Below are 23,293 nucleotides of genomic sequence, written 5' to 3'. Positions count from 1 at the left end.
TTATTTTCCTGAGGAATTCCACTACAAAATTAAAGAAAACTTCTGGGTTGCAGATCCATACCTTGCAATGTTAAAAAAACCAGCTTCCTTAACATCTCAGTCGTATGAATGCCTGATAGATTTGACATCGGATTCTGTGATAAAAAAAACATTTTGAAAGTAAATCGCTAGTAGATTTTTGGTGTCAACTCAAAGACGAATTTAAAATTTTGTCAGATAAAGCAAAAATTATTCTACCTTTTGCAACAACATACTTATGTAAAGCAGCATTCTCTGTCTATGTGGCCACTAAAACAAAATATAGACCTCGACTGAACCTCGGGGGAACCTGACATGATTTGATTGCAGTTATCCCAAATTCAACCGGATATTCTAACCTGTGCAAATCAAGGCAGCCTCATTCTTCACATTAGAATGAAGACATTAAGTTTTTTAAGATTTTAGAAATAGGATATGTGTGTTCATTTTATTTTTGTTTTTCGTTATATGTAATTAAGTTTTTTATGTTTGCGATTGAAAAAAAAAATTAATCAAGTAAATAGAAAATGTAATGGTTAATATCATCCCCCCAACTAACATCACTCGTTCTTTGTGGCATCTATATAAGTTTCAGGTGCAATATGGTAAGTGCTTCCTACAGAATTTCTATCCTGAATAGTGCTCCTTGACCAAAAAACTGTGTTAAAGTATATATACTTATTCACGAATTTGGTCCAATGAGTAAAATCACACTCAACGGACACTTAATCATAATCACTTGATCTAAGCACTTGAAAATAAATATTTTAATTTTCTGTCATTGTCAAATAAAATTGTATTGTAAGGTGCCAATATAAGTAGGCAAATCGCAAAGTACGAAAACTGTCAACATGAAAATGAAACATTCCGCACTTTTGTTACAATTCATTACCATTTTATTAGAGCTCAAATTTTTGCAAGCGCTTTATAGTGACCATAAAAAAGTAATTGAGCTTACACCAAACAATTTTGAAAAGTTGGTTGTAAAAAGCGACGAAGTATGGGTGGTAGAGTTTTATGCACCATGGTGTGGATATTGCCAAGACCTTGTTCCAGAATATTCCAAAGCCGCTTTCATCTTAAAAGGAGTTGCAAAAGTTGGAGCGGTGAATGCAGATAAACATAAAGAGTTAGCAGCAACATACACCATTCGAGCATTTCCAACTGTTAAAATTTTTGGTGCTGACAAATTGAAACCTGAGGAATATAAAGGAGGTAAAACTGCTAAAGAAATAGCGAAAGCAGCTTTAAAATCAATTAAACAAAAAATTACGAATTTACTCGAAGGAAAGAAACAACAGACAACTTTGAATTTAGATAAAGAGTACGTAATGACGCTAACTGATGGAAACTTTAATAACGTTGTGAAGTATTCAGACAACCCATGGATGGTATTGTTTTATGCTCCATGGTGTGGACATTGTCAAAATCTCGAACCACATTGGAATGCTGCAGCTAAACAGTTAAATAATATAGTAAAATTTGGCTCTTACGACTGCACAGTCTACAGCACTAAATCCAAAGAATACAGAATTCAAGGCTATCCAACAGTAAAACTTTTCATTCCTAAAGCCAGTCCAATAGATTACGATGGTGGCCGAAATGTAGCAGATATCGTTTTCTGGGTAACACAGAAAATTGAAGCGTATTTACCCTCCCCCGAATTATTACAAATTATAAGTAAAACTGTAGTTCTTCGTGAGTGTGAAGAAAAGAACCTTGCTGTAATAAGTTTTCTTCCAGATATCTTAGATTGTCATTCGTCATGTCGTAATTCATACCTCAACATTCTTAAAAATTTATCAGTACGATTTAAAATAAATAAATGGTGTTGGTTATGGTCTGAGGCTAATGCTCAGCCCCAAATAGAGCAAGTCTTACAAATTGGCGGTTCTGGATATCCAACTTTAGTTGCAGTCGATTACAACAACAGAAGCTTTGCAACGTTTGTAGGTGCCTTCACTCAAGACAATCTGTATGATTTTTTGTCTAATATTCGCGCTGGAAATGGACACAAAATTCCAATTCTGGTCAAAACTTTTCCTGCAGTTTTTGTAGTTGATCCTTGGGACGGTAACGATAAAGATGTATCAGCTTCTTACGAAAAGGTTGAGCTGTAGTATTTATCTTGTGAATATTCTATGTTTAGTTTAATAATTGTTTTATTTATTTGTGTAAACAATTATAAAAATAAATCTTGTTTTTGACACAAATTCGTAACGACATCAATGTTTTCTTTAGCCCTACAGTGGACGGGTGAGTTAAAAATTACAAGCGTACACGCCTGTCAGGACCACTTTTTTTGGCATTTTTTTTGGTGAAAAATATTATTTTTATACATTACATTAATTCAAAAATAGGTTATTTTTTTTATAACGTTTTAAATACTTAAAATTACCAAAATAAGGGCGTAATAACTATTCTTACATTATAAATGCATTTTTAAAGAAACGGGAACCACATGATTTAGTTTTAGGTAATTGGGGAATTACCCGCATCGTTTTTCAGAGCTTAAACGCTAGATGAAACTACATTGTGTATATTGGCAAAAGTTACATAAAAGGACAGGTGAAGTCTGTCAGTCCATCTAGAATGTACAGCTGGTTCCTAAATAAACTGATACGACTCTTAGTAAGATTTGATCATCTTGAGCAGTGTATTTGATTGGTCTGACATTATATTATATTTATTATGACAGGCAAATAATAAAATAAACAAACAAACAACAAACAATTGATTAATATGTTAATTCATAAATTATTATAATTATTAAGGTCTAAATTTTAATTTAGACTACTGCTAATTTATTTAGAGCCACCGTAAACAAAGTTATTATTGCCAATATGATCGCCAACGTTCGATTATCGGACAGGGTACTGAAGGAAGAAGCAGAAGAAGAAAATTTTGATATTTTTTTGAATTCCTGCATTTTATAAACAGTATAAAAATGATAGTTTTTACATAAAATAGGGTTGTTGTTATTATTTTTATTATTATTAAGAAATAAAACAAACCACTTAACACTTAACTCAACGATATATTAAAGCAAGAATTGTAACCAAATTAAAAGATAAGTGGGCAATATTCGAAGCAGCAAAACATTTTAACATAAGCAGAAACACAGTTTTTCTATTAATAAAAAATGGAGGGAACAAGAAACTCTCGAAAAAAGCGAAGATCTGAAAGACCAAAACTATACTAAATTTAGGTATGTAAAAATAAAATTAATATTTTGTAATATCTCCATCAGCATTGATAACAGCTTGTAGTCTTCGTTCCATCTCCGTGAAAAAAACTATGAAATTGTCTTCTGCAGAGAGCTCTTCCCAAACCTTGCCACAGCTCTTTAGTATTTTGAGGTATAAAATTACTGTAATGTAAACAGCAAGGAAATAAAGAAGGAAAAATTAAGAGGTAATCAGCCTAGTAAAGAGTAATAATTATTTAAGAAATTATTATATATTCCAAATTAATAAAGAATAAATTCGACACAGTTTAACGTATACATTCCAAAGTAAAAACAAAACGATTGACCCAGTTTAACACAAGCCTGAATGTTTAAAAAATTACGACACTTAGACCTTGTTGGAAATTAATACAAGGTAAGAATTGTTAAACAAGTGAGAAGAATTGAGCTGAGTAAGTAGTTTTACATGTTGTGATCCAGTTTAACACATGGAATACGTGACATAAAGAATCCAAGGTACGGAGTTGACGATACATAAAAACAAACAGAAGTTGGTCAGTGAGACAGTAAGAACTCGGCGCCTGAGGGTGGCCCCACGCGAGAGGCGCGCCGAGTGAGCGCTGCTGTAACTCGACGGGATAGTGTGACGTATAAAGTGTCGGCAACTGGAGATTCGAAGGTACGAAATCTCAAATCCCGGTAGACTGGAGGCGTATTCCCTAGCTAGAACCTAGATACGCAGAGGTAACTAAGATCTCTATACACTAACCCCACGTATATCTAATAGCACGGAAATTGTCTGACCTTTAATTCCTTGCTTGTCTCTTCTCGTCTCCCTTCGCGCCTGATCGAACATTTTGGTCATAACTGATATTTGTAATGTACAGTCTAGTTAATACATTGTAAATTCGAAATTTGTTTTGTTATTCCTAGCCGTTACAGGTCGAGACTAGAAGAGATACACATTTCGCTATGCAGTGTCCCGGCTTCTAACGTAAGCCCATAGCCTCTCACTCTTTGCAGGACCTGAGACCAAGAAGTCCTTAATTCCTTCCTTTCCAAAAATTTCTCTACCCTCTTGTAAATCCGCGAGGGCGAAACCAGTCAGTTCAGACTAGTGGAGCCAGTAAGCCTTGCCCCGCTCGCAGGGATAAGTATCCCCTAAGAATTGTAGAGGCATTGATAAGGAGATTGAAACAGACGTCTTCTACAATGGTGACAGCATTTATCAGAGTGGAGACAATTCATTAGAGGGGTATATTAGATTTAATTACAGTTTCAATCAATAAATTATCCTATTATCAGAATGGTGACAGCGGACCCGGTTTGGAGAAATTAATTCGGAAATTAGGGATGATTAAGTCACTTCTACAGTTTTCTATTTTTTTGGTAAACTTTTGCAAGCTTTTTTTTTATATTTATAAGAATTTTTTTTCCATCGCTGAAATCTCGCTTCGCCAGTGGCATTCCAAAATTTTTCTTCTAGTATAGAAACAGTACAATATTCAGCGAATATTATTTTATGTACAGGACTGCTTTTCTGATAATAGGATAATTTATTGATTGAAACTGTAATTAAATCTAATATACCCCTCTAATGAATTGTCTCCACTCTGATAAATGCTGTCACCATTGTAGAAGACGTCTGTTTCAATCTCCTTATCAATGCCTCTACAATTCTTAGGGGATACTTATCCCTGCGAGCGGGGCAAGGCTTACTGGCTCCACTAGTCTGAACTGACTGGTTTCGCCCTCGCGGATTTACAAGAGGGTAGAGAAATTTTTGGAAAGGAAGGAATTAAGGACTTCTTGGTCTCAGGTCCTGCAAAGAGTGAGAGGCTATGGGCTTACGTTAGAAGCCGGGACACTGCATAGCGAAATGTGTATCTCTTCTAGTCTCGACCTGTAACGGCTAGGAATAACAAAACAAATTTCGAATTTACAATGTATTAACTAGACTGTACATTACAAATATCAGTTATGACCAAAATGTTCGATCAGGCGCGAAGGGAGACGAGAAGAGACAAGCAAGGAATTAAAGGTCAGACAATTTCCGTGCTATTAGATATACGTGGGGTTAGTGTATAGAGATCTTAGTTACCTCTGCGTATCTAGGTTCTAGCTAGGGAATACGCCTCCAGTCTACCGGGATTTGAGATTTCGTACCTTCGAATCTCCAGTTGCCGACACTTTATACGTCACACTATCCCGTCGAGTTACAGCAGCGCTCACTCGGCGCGCCTCTCGCGTGGGGCCACCCTCAGGCGCCGAGTTCTTACTGTCTCACTGACCAACTTCTGTTTGTTTTTATGTATCGCCAACTCCGTACCTTAGATTCTTTATGTCACGTATTCCATGTGTTAAACTGGATCACGCTATGTAAAACTACTTACTCAGCTCAATTCTTCTCACTTGTTTAACAATTCTTACCTTGTATTAATTTCCAACAAGGTCTAAGTGTCGTAATTTTTTAAACATTCAGGCTTACTTTGGAATGTATACGTTAAACTGTGTCGAATTTATTCTTTATTAATTTGGAATATATAATAATTTCTTAAATAATTATTACTCTTTACTAGGCTGATTACCTCTTAATTTTTCCTTCTTTATTTCCTTGCTGTTTACATTACATTACGCCAATATAACCGTTTTTTAATAACCCTCCACACATTCTCGATTGGGATAAAATCTGGACTGTAGCTGGGCTTTGGTAAGGTTTCGATGTTGTTATTCTGGAACCACTGGTTTATTATATTTGCAGTGTAAACAGGACAATTATCTTGTTGGATGATAAAATTATTTACTGGATACATGTAACTGGATACAATACACGTAACATTTGACGTGAAATGTCACGTTAAATGACGTGAATGACGTGACATTCGACGCAGGACGTGACATTTGATGTGAAATGTCACGTTAAATGAGGTGAATGACGTAACATTAGACGCAGGACGTGACATTTGACGTGAAAACGTCACGAGGGGGTGTTCTCATGCCACCATTGGTCGAAGGTACTTTCCAACGTTAAGAGGGGGCGTTCTTATGTCACCATTGGTCAGGTGTTTACTTGTGGACGTTGCTATGCCACCATTGGTCGAGGGACGTGGCCTCGAGACACGAGGGGGTGTTCCTACGTCACCATTAGCCGAGGGCGTGGTCTAGAGACACGAGGACACGTAAGCTTGCATTCTGCTGACGTCACAGCCACCATCGTGAAAAGTGATCCAGAACCCGCTTACATAAGCTTGCGTTTTGGCCGCTATCTTGAAAAGTGATCCAGAACCCGCTTATAATATCTACTAGTGTTCTACACTGAGAAACATGATGTTTTTGGAATATTCAGATAAGTCTGCCCAACAAATCTGCCATTAATACGTCATACCATTCCCATTCCTCTAGATGAAATCCATCCCCATACATTGGCGCTAAAATGAGCAGCTGCCGGTATCTATCAACACAGAGGATTAAATATTATCTGGTCTATACACCCCAATTTTGCCCTTTTTAGAAGATTGAAAAATTTTCTCATCTGTAAATATTACCGTGTCCCAAAAATTTTCATTTTGTAACTGATGGTTTAAAGCAAATGTAAGTATTGATTGCTTCTGTTAGTAGTGTAAGAGCTTGTTTTTTTTGCTGCAGTTCGGTACCAAAAGGCGCGATGCATTAATTCTCCGCCAAGTTGTTGTCTTTCTTTTCGGAAACTGTGACATAATTATTGCAGTAATATCTCCAAAAGCGTACGATCTTTATGAGCGGTAGATATTTTTGGTCTTTCATAACCTTGCTTTCTTTCGAGAGTTTCTTGTTCTCTTCATATCCATCATTTACTTAGTCCTAAGCCTTTCTACCGTTAGGTGTAAGGCTGATCCATCATTTATTAGTATTTAAAACTGTTGTTCTGCTTACATTAAAATGGTTCGCTATGGCAGATAGTGACCAACCATCTTCTAATTTCGTTACAATTCTTGCTTTTAGTTATTTGCTAGAATGTGGAGCCATTTTGTGAGGTTAAACAGAATAAGTTATCTGACAAATTTTATGATTTGGCAGTGATGTTGGCAGTGACAGTATGTTAATAATAAGCATTTATCCTTCAAAATACACTGCTCAATTTTTTACAAAATACGCTTTAAGAGTCGTATCAGTTTTTTAAGGAACCAGCTGTACATTATTTTTTTATTAAAAAAAATGTATATTTACAGATTCTTAACCTTGAAAGATACCTAGAATGTCACACAATTTTAGCAAATAGCTGTAAAGTAAATGCAAAAAAAATAATGTAATATTTTGAGCGATATTGTTTATATATCAACAACTACTGAGTTAGTGGGTAAATTTAAAACTAGTCTTTTCTTTAGCCATTTGTGGCAATTTGTAGCATTCACTTTTAAGTGGTAGTCGCCGGATTTACTACCACACTTAGGGCCAGTTGTTGAATCAATAGTTAACTCATGGATTAAGTAAACAATGATTAAATTTAATTCAAAGATTATTTCTCAAGAAGTTGTTCAATGCATGTTAACTCTCGGATTTGTTAAACCCGAGTACTGAAGCGGTGACAATGTTGCCAGTTATTAATTACCGGCTTGGAACAAATTTTTTCATGAAAGTTATAAAAATAAAATTGTTCTGTGGTATAAATGTTGGTGTTCATATATAAAAGTTAATGACTTTTGACGCATTTTTCATGTTCGTGTTCATGTTGCATTAGTGATTATTGTCTCTGGCAGCACAGCATGATTTCTAAAAATTGTTTAATATATATATATATATATATATATATATATATATATATATATATTGTTTAATATATATTACCTATTTGTGGGATGAGCTATTCTGTCTCTTATGCACTTAACCAGCATAAAAACTGTTTCCTTTGGTAATCGGAATCTATTCAATAACTCATTATCTGACCATTTATGAAAATGATTTTCTCTTACTCGAAAAACAGGATTTTTTAACAGAGGAAAAATTATATTAACAACAGCTAAGAAATCTTCATCCTCTGTAATATCTCCATCATCAAAATCAAACACACCATTATTAGCAATAGCCATAATTATTATTATAGACACGAAATTATAATAGATTATTGCTGTAAATATTATCTAAGACTGCAAATTTGAAGCAATAAAACACAATATCTAGTGATATAACTATGGTTGTTTTAATCTCTAATTGTTTAGACAATATTTAATTTAAAACCAGAAAGTAAGGTTACAAATCTCTAGTTAACACCGTTAATCCTTCGTTTTTGGGCGATTAAGTTAATCTCTGGTTAACAGATGGTTAAGTGTTAAACTTGCATTGAACAACGCTATATTAAGTTTAACTGAAGATTATTTTTAATCTGAAGATAATCTTCAATTGAACAATCGGCCCTTAAAAATTAAAAGTGAGTTTGGAATTAATCACATTTCACCACACGCATGCACTATTATTAAACGTTGACTCTTCGAAATATTCATTAATAACCCTCTACTACAATTGTCATTCCAAGTTTTCGTTAAAGTATATCCATTGTGTACATATAATATGTCTTATCGAGGTAAATAATGAGCATATTTTCATTTCTATAATTTTTATCAAGTCTTAAGTACGCAATTCTCAAATCCCCAATTTCCTTCTTCCCAATCACACTTCTCAATTGTCCTATGTTCTTTTCCATTGGAAATTCGTATTACAAACGGTTCTTTGTAGCGACGTTTCTGATTTTTTTAATGTCTTTTTTGAGCTTTTAAATCCGAATTCCATTTATAATCCTTTCCAAATTCGTATTCAACTCCTGATTCCCTGTATAAGATAAACGTTATTTCTTCGTTTTTATGACTACCCTTATCCTTTATATTATTGTTAAATAAAAGCCATAGAAAGCTATTAAGAAAGGGAAGTCGTTCAAGCTTTATTGTCTCATATAACACGAATAAAAAGGGATAATTATTTTTACGGTCATAAAGTAGCTAGTACAGCTTACGTAAAGTGTAAAGATATACAATCAAAGTTAGTACTATCTAAACATAAACATTTAACGAGACATTATGTTTTAGTTCATATAATATAACCAGAGGAAGTTATAAAGTGAGTACAGTGGATTTTTAACAGTGAGTTATTTATATAGACGAAATAAAATACAACATATTATAATGTATTTAGTCAGCAATAACAATCGTTCTTCATAAGAATATTCCTTCTTTATAATTACAAATTTTACTGAGATTATTCCATCACTCGTTTTTTCAACTTTTACTATATTGTAATTCAGTTTACTATCAGCAAATTTACTAACTTCGTTATTTGTAATGTTATTTTTCCTTACATACCACAAATTGTATCCTTCACTTTTATCCTGTTCTTTTGCCTTTCTCCTTTCCACGTAGTCTCTTAAATGTAAGCAATTTGTACTCTTCTTGTTTTAAGTGCATCTACCAACTCCACCCTTTTATCTGTAAGACTTCCAAGACCCTATCCCAATTTTCCCAACCTGTAGATAGATAGATAGAGTTAGAGAGGTAGCTTTTGGCCTATTCCACTGCGACCTTTTCAGGTCTACTGTGGGCCTCTGGTCCTAGATAACATTCTCTAGCCTGAACCTTTTTTAAAAGTCTAATAGCATCGAGAGTGTACCATGTAGCTATTTACCGGTGAATTTTTTTTTCTTTTAATGTAAAGAATCGCACATTTGCCAGATTGTCACACTGACATATAATGTGCTCTGCTGTTTCTTCTTCCAGGTTACAGAATCTGCACAGGTCATCATTTGATAATCCCATCAGCTTCAAGTGTCTATTCAGCTTACAGTGCCCTGTTAGAAGACCTTTTATGGCTTTGACTATTTTCCTGTCTTTGCTTATTAGGTCTGCCGTAAATTTTGGCGAATGTTCTGTAATGAACTGTTTCGTCTGTCTTTGTTCTGGTAAATTCCTCCACCATTCCTGAGATTTCTGAGCTATCCATTTTTTTGTAGCCGTTCTTGTTACTGTCTTTGCAACGCTGCAGAAGGGTTCCTGTCCAATGAATGGCATTGAGGAGCCTTGTTTGGACATTTCACCTGCTTTTTCATTGCCCTTATGTCCTTCGTGCTTCGGTACCCAGGCTACCGAAACCTTTCTACGGTCTCCTAGTTTATTTAGGGCATACACACAATCCCATGCTACCTTAGAATTGACCTCTACAGAATTGAGTGACTGACAATCTGTGAAGATGGCAACTGAACGAAACGTTCTTTCCTGCCAACTTTTGTCACATCCTTAGACAGACTTACCGGGAAATGTATCCCTTTGTCCCTAATATGCTGGATCTCACACCCACCAACCTGTAATGCTGTTCCTCCTAAAGTAGTCCTCACCCAGAAATTCGAAGGGAGTCACAGTTTGATTACGGAACAGTTCAGAAGATGCCATCATTTCAGAAAAATTTTTATTACTGTGGAGAAGGTCTTTTCATTATTATGAAATTAGAGGATAATAATATGACTAATTATTAAATACCTTTCATAGAGGTATTCATCCGCCAATGAACAAGCAGAATTGCTTATAAAGAGGAAGAAAGAGAAGGAAAGGAAGGAGAATTCTTGGAAAGCTCTAGACTGGCTCGATTGGATGTCTCAGCATAATAGAAAATTAATGTTTCCAGTGTTAAACCAACTAATTGTACAACGAAACAAGTTGTACTTATGAGAGAAGTTTTTCCAATCTGAGCATAATATAATCGATACTTCGATCGGCAATGTTGCAACACTGTTTGGAATATCTAATGGTGCTTTTTGATGAACAAAAATTTGCTCTAAATATAGATAAAGATAATGTAGTTGTCAAATTAAAAAAAAATCGTATCATCTCAGCAACGAATGGTACTGGAATATGTTGTTATAATAAATTGTTAATGTCAATCTAAATGTTTAATGTATTTTTTATACATGTGACTGTGACCACCCATATTTTTTTTACGATCACCCAAGAATTTAAAGAATTGAATAAAGAAACAGATAAACTAATAAAAAAGAAAATAAGAGAAGCTAGAGAAAGATGGCTAAGTGAGCAATGCCAGGAGTTGGAACAACTGGAGCGAAAATATGACTTTTTTAATGTACACAAAAAGATTAAAGAAATGACAGGAAGGAGAAGAATAACACAGACAGGACAGATCAAAGATACAGATGGTTTACTCATAACAGATTTACAACAAAAAATGAATCGATGGACAGAATACATATCACAACTTTTTGATGACAAAGATAGACTAGAAATCTCAAACGAATATACAGATGATACAGGGCCTGATATAATCAGAGAAGAAATAGATTATGCAATCAAACAAGCGAAAAGTGGTAAGGCCCCCGGTCCTGATGAAATTCCCGTAGAACTGCTCAAACTTATGGACGATGAATCTATTAAAATACTCCTAGATCTATTTATATAGAACTGGAATAATACCTAGGGAATGGCTCCGTTCGACCTTTATACTTCTGCCAAAAAAGGCAAATACAAGGGAATGCAGCGAATATCGTACGATAGCTTTGATGAGTCATGCTCTAAAACTGTTCCTGAAAATAATCCATAATAGGATCTATAGGAAATTAGACGTAGACATCAGCAACACTCAGATGGGATTCAGAAAAGGGCTCGGTACAAGGGAGGCTCTGTTTGCAATGAACGTTCTCTCTCAGAGATGCTTAGACATGAACCAAGAAATTTACACCTGCTTTATTGATTTCGAAAAGGCCTTTGACAAAGTACAACATGAACCACTAAGACAAATTCTAATAAAGAAAAATATAGACAGCCGAGATATTCGAATTATATGCAACCTATATTGGAATCAAACAGCATATGTGAAGGTTGAGGGTAGGCTAACAGAAGAAATTCAAATCCGTCGAGAAGTCCGGCAGGGATGCATCTTGTCGCCACTTTTATTTAATCTGTATAGTGAAGCTATTTGTGAACAAGCACTCGAGGAAGAAGATCTTGGTCTGATAATAAATGGTGAGACGATCAACAATATAAGGTATGCTGACGATACGGTTCTCCTAACGGGAACGCTAGTAGAACTACAACATCTCGTTCAAAGTTTCAATATATACTGTAACAGTTACGGCTTGAAAATTAATTTGAAAAAAACTAAATTTATGGTAATCACGAAATCAAAGAACATCAGAGCTAATCTTGTAATAGACAATACAACGATTGAGCGTGTGTCCTGTTATAAATATCTAGGTGCTTGGATCTCAGACGATACTGATCAAACAAAAGAGATTAGATGTAGAATAGAAATCGCTAGATCAGTCTTTAATAGAATGCGCAAACTCTTTTGCAATCGTGATATCAATATAAAGTTACGAATACGAATGCTGCGGTGTTATGTCTTTTCTACCCTGTTGTATGGAGTAGAGGCTTGGACACTAAAACAGTTGACCACAAAAAACATCGAAGCTTTCGAGATGTGGTGCTATAGGCGCATTCTCAGAATATCATGGATGGACCGCGTCACTAACACGCAAGTACTCCAAACTTTAGACAAAAGATGCGAAATTCTAAATAAGATAAAAACTAGAAAGATGGAATACTTGGGGCACATTGTGAGAGGTGAAAAGTACGAACTTTTAAGAAAAATCATGCAGGGCAAAAGAAGTGTGGGAAGAAGAAAAATATCGTGGCTTCGTAATCTACGTGAATGGTTCGGGTGTAGTTTGATTGAACTTTTTAGGCGCGCTGCTAACAAAGTCGCAGTGGCCATGATGATTTCCAATCTCCGCTAGGAGTGGCACGAGAAGAAGAAGAAGAATTTAATATAAAACAAACATAATTCGTTTCAAAAATTTACTAACAAATATATTTTGAGTTTAAAATTATTAAAAAAATTGTTAACTTAACTGTTCTTTATATCTTAAAATATCATTGTTGAAAATTAAAAAAAAAGTATATGAACCCACACTAAGAAAACTTGGTCACGCCTATGGATATGCCCCTCAACAGTATCCTTATTTTATAAACCGGTTTATAAAAATACATTATATCATTTTATTCTATAAATTATCAAAACATATACACAAGGCGAAATAATCTACAAATAACTAGTTTATTTGTTAGTGAAACATAAAATTTTTTTTTTATTTTATTATCTTCGAATACCAACCAGTCAACAAATCCAAACAAGTTCCTTGGGTGCTAATTGTTTTGACCCACCTACGTACTTTAGCAATTCTTATCGGTTTATCAGTGTTAAATTTTACACCCACTTATAGGTCCGCCTTATAAGAACTGTTATTCTGATTAGTCACAGCTACAAACGTAAAATTCCAGCCTATTTTAATATTTCACTGTGATTGGTATTTCAGATTTAAGGCACATATAAAATGGCAAAACTGGTAGTTATGATCAATCAACCTAACTGAACATTTAGGATTGTGCGGTGTTGACGGTTGTATTTTTAATACAATATAATTTGTAGAAAACTCATAAATAAATGGTTTGTGTTGTTTAAAGAATGTCTATTATTTTGTTATTCGAGATTAGGCATTTCTTGACTGTACCGGCATCAAACTTGCCACCATGTTTTGGAGGGGTACAAACCCAAAAGGAGTGCCCTTTAATGTAACAGGTGGAAAAATAAACTATTTGATGTTTTTACAGAGAAAGAACACCAATATTTAGAGTGAAAAAACGATTTTTATTAATGGAGAAGAAGACAATTTGCTAAACAGAAAAAATCCTAGCATATTCCTATATGTTAAGACGTTTAAAAGCTTAAAGAATAGTTCCAATTTCGCATAACGCTATATCTCATTTCTTAATATAGACCTATCTGTTCCTCCTTTATGGCAAGGTACCTATCTACTATGTTTAATTTTTCTACATTATTGCACCCCAGCCCAGTTCTCTTTCCAACGACACCCCGTAAACCATTATACACTAAACTCTTTAGATATAAATGTGGACCTAAGGTCCTATTGATACGCCACCGTGTCTGGTTTTTCTACACTTGCGAGCAAAAAAATCGACTCGCTCGATGAATTGTAGTTTATGCTTAGTAATTTTATGTTTTGTTACTTTGAATTAAAACTACTAATGCAAAAAATAGTGTCTATTATAGAGCTTCCAATAAATAATTGGCACGTGTTGTAAAATTTGCCTTCTTCTGTATGGCACAGCGAATGCAGTAAACATTGGTCTACGCAATGTAATAAAATACGATTGGAATCTGTAATAAATCTACGATTGAAGCTAAGGAATGCTTAGCACTGTCACCACTGAAATATCCCCTGTGTTTAAAGGAGATTTAGCTATCCGAGCGAATTTGAGGCATACTGGTCCACTAGTTCGATTAGGTCGTGGTTTCGGCCTCGCGGATTTACAAGAGGGTAGGGAGATTTTGGGAGGAAGGGGATTAAGGACTTCTCGGTCTCAGGTCCTGTAAAGAGTGAGAGGCTGTAAAGAGAGACGAGAAGAGACAAAGCAAGTAATTAAAGGGCGGACAATTCCGTATTATTAGATATATCTTGGGTTAGTATATAGATCTTTGTTACCTTCGCGTATTTAGGCTCTAGCTAATGAATACGCCTTCAGTCCTACAGGAATTCAGATCCGTCAGTTGAAGTACGGCGCGCTATCGCGGACTTTCGAATCTCCAGATACCGGCACGTCAGAAACAAGCTCCACTTCAGTGTACTCTAGAACACGTCAATTGGGACCTTGTTCAATGGATCAAAGTTTTATTTTCTGCTGAGAGTTGAATGTGCTTGTATAACAATGACAGAAGACGACGGGTCTATCGGAGGCCTGAAGAACAATTTATCCAGTGCTGCATATGCAATGTGAAAACAGTGAGCTATCAAGGTGTTTCGTGTATATTTTGGGGTGGTATATCTTTAGAAGGAAAAACAGAGCTTGTGTTCGTGTCCTTTTGTGGTCGTGGAGGGAGTTTGACAGTGGATCGTTACATTAAGGATACTCTCCAAGACCATGTTATTCCTTACACCAGTTATATAGGCGACGGCTTCATCCTAATGCATGATAACGCTCAATGTCACACAGCGCGCATTACGAAAGATTACCTTCTTCTTCTCATTGCGCCGTCTCCTTTCGAAGGTTGGCGATCCAAATGGCAATTGTAGTTTTGGAAACTGCTGCGCGAAAGATCTCTGCGGATGAGCGGTCGAACCATCTCCTTAGGTCTTTCAGCCACGAGTTCTGGCGTCTTCCTACTGATCTTTTGCCCTGTACTTTTCCTTCCAGTATAACTTGAAGTAATTCATATCTTTCGCCTCTCAGCACATGACCCAAGTATTGCATTTTCCTCTCTTTGATTATTCTTAGTAATTAGAAAGATAATAAAGATTACCTGGCCAACACCAATATAAAAACAATCGACTGGCCTTTGTTGAGTCCGGTTAAGAATTACATCGAGCATCTATGGGATAAACTTAAACGCAGGGTTCGGGTGCGTAATCCAGCACCAGCAACAGTGGCGGAGCTAAAAACTGTATTAGATGAAGAATCTGAAGCGAATCCTCAGGAATCAGTCAGAAACTTAATAAAAGCTTAAGAGATCGCATGGAAAGTGTAATACAACTCAGAAGAGGTAATACGCGGTATTACTTTTGATTTAATTCTTTCTGTTAATTTAATTTTAAATTCATTATATAATTACTTTTATTCATAACATATTTTCTCACATACAGAATTAAGTTATCTTTAGTATGTTCTTTACTTACCAACTTTATGAATATTGCTGTGGTTACATTAAAAATTACTTCTGTTTACAATATTTTACTCTTAATTTTACATATAAGCTATAATTATTCCGGTTTTATACAATTCTGCTTTAGTAAACTTATTCACAGCCATAGAGAAATATTGTTGTTTTATGTCGTTTCGTATAAAATAATATTTAAATTTGTAGTAATCCATGTTTTATTATATGTTGTTTGTCTTTTAATTTTACTTGTTTTTAAATAGAGATTTATAGAGAGTAGTCAGTCTACTTGATTATTATTTTCTATGGTAATATACACACCCAAAACAAAAGGGAAAAACCAGCGAGTTCTATATTGAACATAGACATTCTCCTCCCTTTCTGATGGCTCCAATTGTTATATAGTTAGACCTTCTTAGGAGAACTTATTTTTTATAAGATGTTTTGTTTTTTTATGTGTACGCCTTTAGACTTAATGGTCACTTTAATCATCAAAATTTCCGATATTATTTGTCAAAGTATACTGGATAACCAACAAAAAATACGCAATACAATAACAGAAGGTTATTTTTTGGACAGGAATTGTTGAAGAGTATATTATAGGTAGCCTTTTCATTGATGGCAGTTTAAAAACTGATAATTATTTAGCACTGCTCCAAAATTTGTATAGAACACACTTATATCCTGACCTAGTAGGCCCACACATTTCAGCTAATACGATACGGTTTCAGCAAGATTGAACACTGCCCTAATACCAAATCAATATCTGGCAATATCTTAACTCTATAATAGTCTAGTAATATAAATCTTAATATGTCAAAGCGTTTTTTCTAACGAAGTGTTTTTATTATTTATTTGTAAGCGAATTTATTCTATTGGGCTGATAAATGCTGTTAAAATATTCATATTATAAGGATATATATTCATTCATCATTATATTTATATTCCTAATTCGTATGTTTTCCAATAAACGGATATGGTAGCAATGTGGAAAATCGAAATATCAAAAAAATGTATTTTAAATTAAAATTGTAAATAATTGCCAATAAAAATAGTAAATAATCCTTTAACTTCTCTCCAAATTTAACTGACAGATAACTAAATAACTTAAAGTAACTGAAATATAATAAACTTTTAATAAAACATTTACTTTTTCAAAGAAATTACAATCTCGTTATAATATTATTTCTTAACATAATTTTCTATTAATAACAGTTTAAAAAGCATTTAAAGGGACAAAATCTATAAAAATGGAAATTCTGAATTCAAGAACACAAGTTGTTTAAATATAGAAAGACTTCTCAAGAAAGTTTCATTGCAAGCCAATCAGAGTGCAACTGCAACTTGTACTTTTCACTCCTTTGATTGGAAATTAATGTTTGGACCTGAAAAGCGCAGACAAAGGACATTTTTATTAAAGTTTAGAGTTGGCAAAGAAGTTGATTTGAAATTTTAATGAATCCTAGTCTCTTACATTTTCATTATTATAATTTTTTTTTTATTTTTACAGTATATAAAATTAAAATGAACGATAATTATTTAACAAGAATTATTCGGTTTTGGATTACACAAATACCTAATTAGGTTTTGAATTTAAATTTATTAACATAAATTAAATAAAGGTATTTAAAAGTCAATTTGGAAAGTAGAAATATAAAAATGGTATTTATGTTACACACTAAACTAAAAATATCCTTAAACATTAAAGAAAGTTCCAATGTTGTGTACTCTCTACCCTATAATAATTGCAACAAAGTTTATATTGGAGAAACATCCAGGAACATGTCGGGAAGAATAATATCACATAAGAGTGGCAGTAATCTAAACAAAGTACAAGCCTACGCAATAAATATACATTCAGTCACGATGGGTCACACTCCAAACTATAACCAAGTAAAAATATTGGCAAGGGCAAGAAATCACAACAAAAGATTATTTTTTAGAAATGTTTTGAATAAAAACCACACAAAACACCTTAAATAAAATAAAAGACATTGTGAAACTAAGTGCTATATATAGTAATCTACTACTAATAAAAGAAACACATATATAAAAGCCACATAAAAAGTACACAAAATATGTATTTTATAATGTAGTTATTATCTTTAGTACATTTTTGATAATGAGTTAAAATAAACTCGAAATATTCGGATAAATTTCCGCGGTCAGGAAGTTCTGGAGAAAAACCGCGTTGAGCATATGGTTCCATTCGAGATTTTATGTCCTGAGTTACGACTTTTGTAAATAGTTCTATTGTACATACTACCACGTCTGTCAAAATTAGAGTACTTGATTAAATAATGAAAAATTAGGTTGTGTTTAGGAAGCAAAGAAGAAACAAATTTCTACTCATGAAAATTTTCAATAAAACAAAACATTTCTTAAAAACATTTTTTATAGATAGTCTGTTTTGTTGTTAACATTTGAAATACAATTTGAATTTTTGCAATATTTTCTCCAGCATCTATTGCAAATGTTCCGCAATGGCTACATGCTTTATTGCCCCTTTTATATCAAAATGCAATAATAGCATCCTTCACGCCATTCAGATTATCTGATTTATCTGTCGATTGTTTGCGTTTTTTATTATCGGGAATTGAACGATATGCCGATATATGAATTATTCAGCATTTTTCAATGACAGCTCCGTCTCTAAATCGTCCGATGAATAGTATTGGCATTTTGACGGTAATAACACACACTCCGCGCCGATAGTATTATTGGCTGATTTATGGAACGTTACACGTTTCCGTCATTAATAGTTTATCCGGTAAATGGATTATTTTTAAGCTGTGAGTAGTGTATTTTTATTTAAACATGTCAAACGAGAATGGTTTTATGGCAAAATGATACTTTTTTATCTTTCAAAAGTTGAAAACAATTAAACAAAGATAATCTTTTTTAATATAATGGAAATACAAATACAAAGACGCATTATTGGTTTTCTTCTTCTCAGACTAAGAGCATTAATAGAGGCCTACTGGGGAAAATAGTGACGCACAATTTGGCTTTAGAAATGGTATGAGTACAAAAGATGCTTTGTTCGGCTTGAATGTGCTGGCTCAGAGATTCATGGACATGAATCAGGACATATGTACTTATGTTTTGTAGACTTTGAAAAGGCATTTGATAAGGTTCAACATAAAAAGCTTGTAGATATATTAAAAAGCAAAAATATTGACAGTCGTGATATGAAAATTATATCTAATTTATGTTGGAATCAAACTGCCAAGGTAAGAGTTGACAACCAGTATACCCAAAATATCAAAATACAGAGAGGAGTCCGCCAGGGTTGCGTGCTGTCCCCACTACTTTTCAATGTCTACAGTGAAGCAGTATTTCAAAAAGCGCTCTCAGACCCAATAGAAGGTATATCTATCAATGGAGTAGTTTTGAATAACTTACGTTTTGCAGACGATACAGTAATAATGACGGACAACAACAACGATTTACAGAACGTAATGCAACGCCTTAATGAACGCTGTCATGAGTACGGACTGAAGATAAATTTGAAGAAAACTAAATGCATGATCATGATTAAATCTGTACATGCAAATATCCAACTGACTATTGAAGATACTGTAATTGAAAGTGTTAATAACTATAAATACTTAGGAACTTGGATAACATCAGATGTAGACCAAACCAAAGAAATTAGGACAAGCATTGAAATAGCACTTGCATCATTCATTAAACTCAAAAAGTTTCTTTGTTGTCGGGATATAAGGGTAGAACTACGACGCCTGAGAATGCTTCGGTGTTACGTGTTTTTTACTCTTCTTTATGACTTGAAAGCGTGGACACTAAAACAAGTCCATCTGAATAAGTTGGCCGCCTTTGAACTTTGGTGTTGCAGAAGAATCTTACGAATATCATGGATTCAAAGAATGGCAAACGTGGAAGTAACTAGAAGGATAGGAAATGAGGCGGAAATAATATTAACTATCAAAAGACGAAAGCTTAAGTACTTAGGACATGTGATGAGAGGGCAAAAATACGCATTATTACAACTTATTATGCAAGACAAAATCCGAGGAAAGCGAAATGTTGGAAGACGAAGAATCTCCTGGCTTACGAACTTAAGGGAATGGTTTGAATGCAGTAGTGCAGAATTTTTCAGAGCGGCAGTCAACAGAGTCCGCATAGCCATGATGATTTCCAACCTTCGATAGAAAATGGAACTTAAAGAAGAAGACTGGGGAAAACCATAATGCATAAAAGGCCATAAAGGCCTGTTACGCATTATGATACTTATAATAAATAGAAATAACCCTATACATAAATAAAAACCGGCAAACAAACGTTTTAAAATTCGTCCGAATTCGAATTTCATCTTTTATTACACGCTGAATCAATCATTTTCTGATCCTCGTCTTATCGGAAAAGTTTTTGTTGGTTTCCAAATGTCACGGAATTAGCAGCGGATTTCTTTTTGCCGATTGGCACAACCGTCTAGCTTATAGTCGACATCAATTTTGTTCATTTTTAGCACAGTAATGTTCAGCATTATGGTAGCTGTATACAGGATCGTTAATAAAGAAATTTTAATAATGAATTATGACGATCATTTTGAGGAAATATAGTTTTCTACTATTATTATATTTTAGTGTTACTAAATTACTCAATGGAAATTCATTATAAGAAAGAATATAAAGATAAAAATGTTGATATTTAGAACGAATTTTAAAAAATTATAAATTTTAAAGATTAAAAACGAAATGTGTATATACTAAGCTAACATAAACTGTTACATTGTTAGTTTATTGTGCATAGAAGAATTAGAATCACAGCATTAGCACAGTTTCATAGCAAAAACTCAAAATACCAAAATAAGAGCAGGAAGTGCTGTAAAGAAAATATTGAAACATAAGGAAGAAAAATCGGAAATAGCAAAAAATTAAATAAAATAAAAAACAATATAGAATTGATAAACGAAGAAGAGAAAAATATTATTTTGACCAGATTATCATAGACATAAGGAACTCCAAAAATCTGTTGCAGACAATAGGTAAATCATTTTTTTATAACACCTGCACGGTGTTTGTATACTACTATCTGGTCACAAATGACCAATTATAAGTTATTTTCTCACCTAACTTAATAAACAGCAAATAATTAAATCTAAGTGCTTACCCTATGGCTTACTCTTATGTTATCTATCAACTAATGCACTACAACTAACATGCAATAACTTCACAGCACTATACTATGCTTTTTACACTAAACTGTACTTCATTCACAATTATAAGAACTGACTTATAAGAACTGACATAAAGGGATTTGCCTCTTCAGGTAAATAATAGTAAAAAGGGCCGGCTTAACGAATTTTATATTTTATTTGTCATTTACATTACATATTTAATTTAAATAAATATCTAGATAATTAAGGGAAAAAATACATAAACTGATGGAGTATTAGAATTAATTAATTATTATATTTCCTGTCTCGATTCTTTATTAAATATATCCAAATTTTGAAAGTCATAAACAATTTTTGTTTTGTTAAAAAAATTGCAAGTGAAATAATAAAATGGTGAAGTGAAAATTAAAATGAATTAATGTAGATATATACATATAGCTAAATATGATTATATTTTATACTTCATGTAAGGAAAGAAGTGTTTTAATTGTTAGTAAGGTATAAAGTATGTCTTAAAAAGTTGGCAACAAATGGGAAATTTCTTTATTATTAATTTCATGAAAAAAACTATTCTTCATAAACATTTCTGCATTTCATAGAAATCAATAATCAATAATCAAATTTATAAAAGTTTGAGTGGTATACACCGAAAATCAAAAATATTGATTTATGCTTAAAAGTGAAGTGCTTTTAAATTTAGGTGCAGCATAAAATGTTATTTTAATTTGGTTGTAGGATTTAAAAATTATTTTTAAATTTAGATTCATGGCCTTTTAATGATGTATCAGTAGGTGCATTAATTTTTAATTTTATTTCTAATTTACCTTATTCAATATACAAAATCAACAAATGCAAAAGTATTTTTTTATTTACTTTTTACTTTAAATGTATTATTTAATTATTAGAAGGCCATGAATCTAAACTTGGACATAATTTTTAATAGCTACAAACATTTTAAAATTACATTTTCTTGCATATCTAAATTTAAAATCACTTTCCTCTTCAATATTAATTAATAATTTTGATTTTCCCTATCTACCACTTAATATTTTATAAAATTATCGATTAATGATTTCTATGTGATGCATAACCTTTAATGAAGAATAATTTTTTTTCGTAAAATTATTAATAAAGAATATTTCCCATTTTTTGCCAACTTTTTCAGACATGAAACGGAAAACTTAAACATAACAAGTCAACATGAATAAATATGAACCTTTTAAAACGAGTAAAACGAGAGTTTTTTTACATTATGCTTGAATGATAATATTTGATCTGATTATATATATTTATATACAGTTGTGCTATGCTTGGCTATTATGCCGGTCCTGGCAGCTTTGGTAGCTGTGATAATTATACAATAATAGAGTATTTACAAGGGATTATTCAGTTTTACAGCTGTTATTAAAATAACTTTTATAATGAGACACTAAATTTCTGGATACAGTATACAAATTTACACTAACTCAAATGGTTTTGTCCTTATGAGTCTTCTTTTTAGTTCAGTGTTGTCAAGAAGCTAGTTTGCCCCGGCATTCACATGACTCCGCAGCCTCTGCTCGTGACTTGCTGCTGTTCTCTTGATTACTTCGGTCATAGTTTCCATACCCAGGTCCTGGTAGAGGTTGCTGTTACGGATATACCAAGGAGCATCAGCAATGTTCCTCAGTACTTTGTTTTGAAATCTCTGGATAATATGTAGATTACTACCTTTGGTACAGCCCCTGAGTTGCCACACATATACCCATACTTGTTTGTAAATGGATAATTTATTATGAATAAATAATGTTGAATTTTTTTAATAGGCTAATCAATTTCTCATATCTAATATCAAGCACGCCTCTTTTCTTTATGACATGGACTTTCCAGTGCAGCCTCGCGTCTAGGGTGATGCCCAAGTATTTTGCTGATGTTGCATAAGGAACTTGGGTATCATTTATTCTAACTGGGAAATTTTGTATTGTAAAGTTAATGTGTGCAGATTTAGTCTCATTTAATTTTATTCGCCATTTTCTGGTCCAGGTATGTATATTTACTGATTATTGCAACTTATCAGTCGCTTCTTCATTAGTGTCTCCTATCGCTAGCATGGCTGTATCATTCGGCAAATGTGGCAATAGTGTTTTGTTCTAGATGTGGAATGTCACACGTATACAATAGATAAAGGACCGGACCTTATACACTCCCTTGTGACGCACTAGCTTTGATCTCCCTTAAATCAGTGTACACTTTTTCTTGTTTTACTTTAA

The 23,293-nt window shown here is 33.5% G+C and overlaps 2 protein-coding genes across 2 annotated transcripts in view; both read left to right on the top strand.

Annotated features, from left to right (window-relative positions):
- Positions 1 to 23,293, top strand: part of LOC140433174 (uncharacterized) — a 458,258-nt gene that overhangs the window by 356,962 nt on the left and 78,003 nt on the right. The window lies entirely within an intron of this gene.
- On the top strand, positions 811 to 2,233 carry LOC140433166 (protein disulfide-isomerase A6 homolog). The gene has a single exon (XM_072521211.1). The coding sequence runs from the start codon at positions 870 to 872 to the stop codon at positions 2,136 to 2,138; it is 1,269 nt and encodes a 422-aa protein (XP_072377312.1). The 5' UTR covers positions 811 to 869; the 3' UTR covers positions 2,139 to 2,233.

The sequence above is a fragment of the Diabrotica undecimpunctata genome, chromosome 2 (genome assembly GCF_040954645.1).
Source record: "Diabrotica undecimpunctata isolate CICGRU chromosome 2, icDiaUnde3, whole genome shotgun sequence".
NCBI classification, from domain to species: domain Eukaryota; kingdom Metazoa; phylum Arthropoda; class Insecta; order Coleoptera; family Chrysomelidae; genus Diabrotica; species Diabrotica undecimpunctata.
Note: the sequence above shows the minus strand (reverse complement) of the source record. Positions and strands in the feature narration are given on the sequence as shown.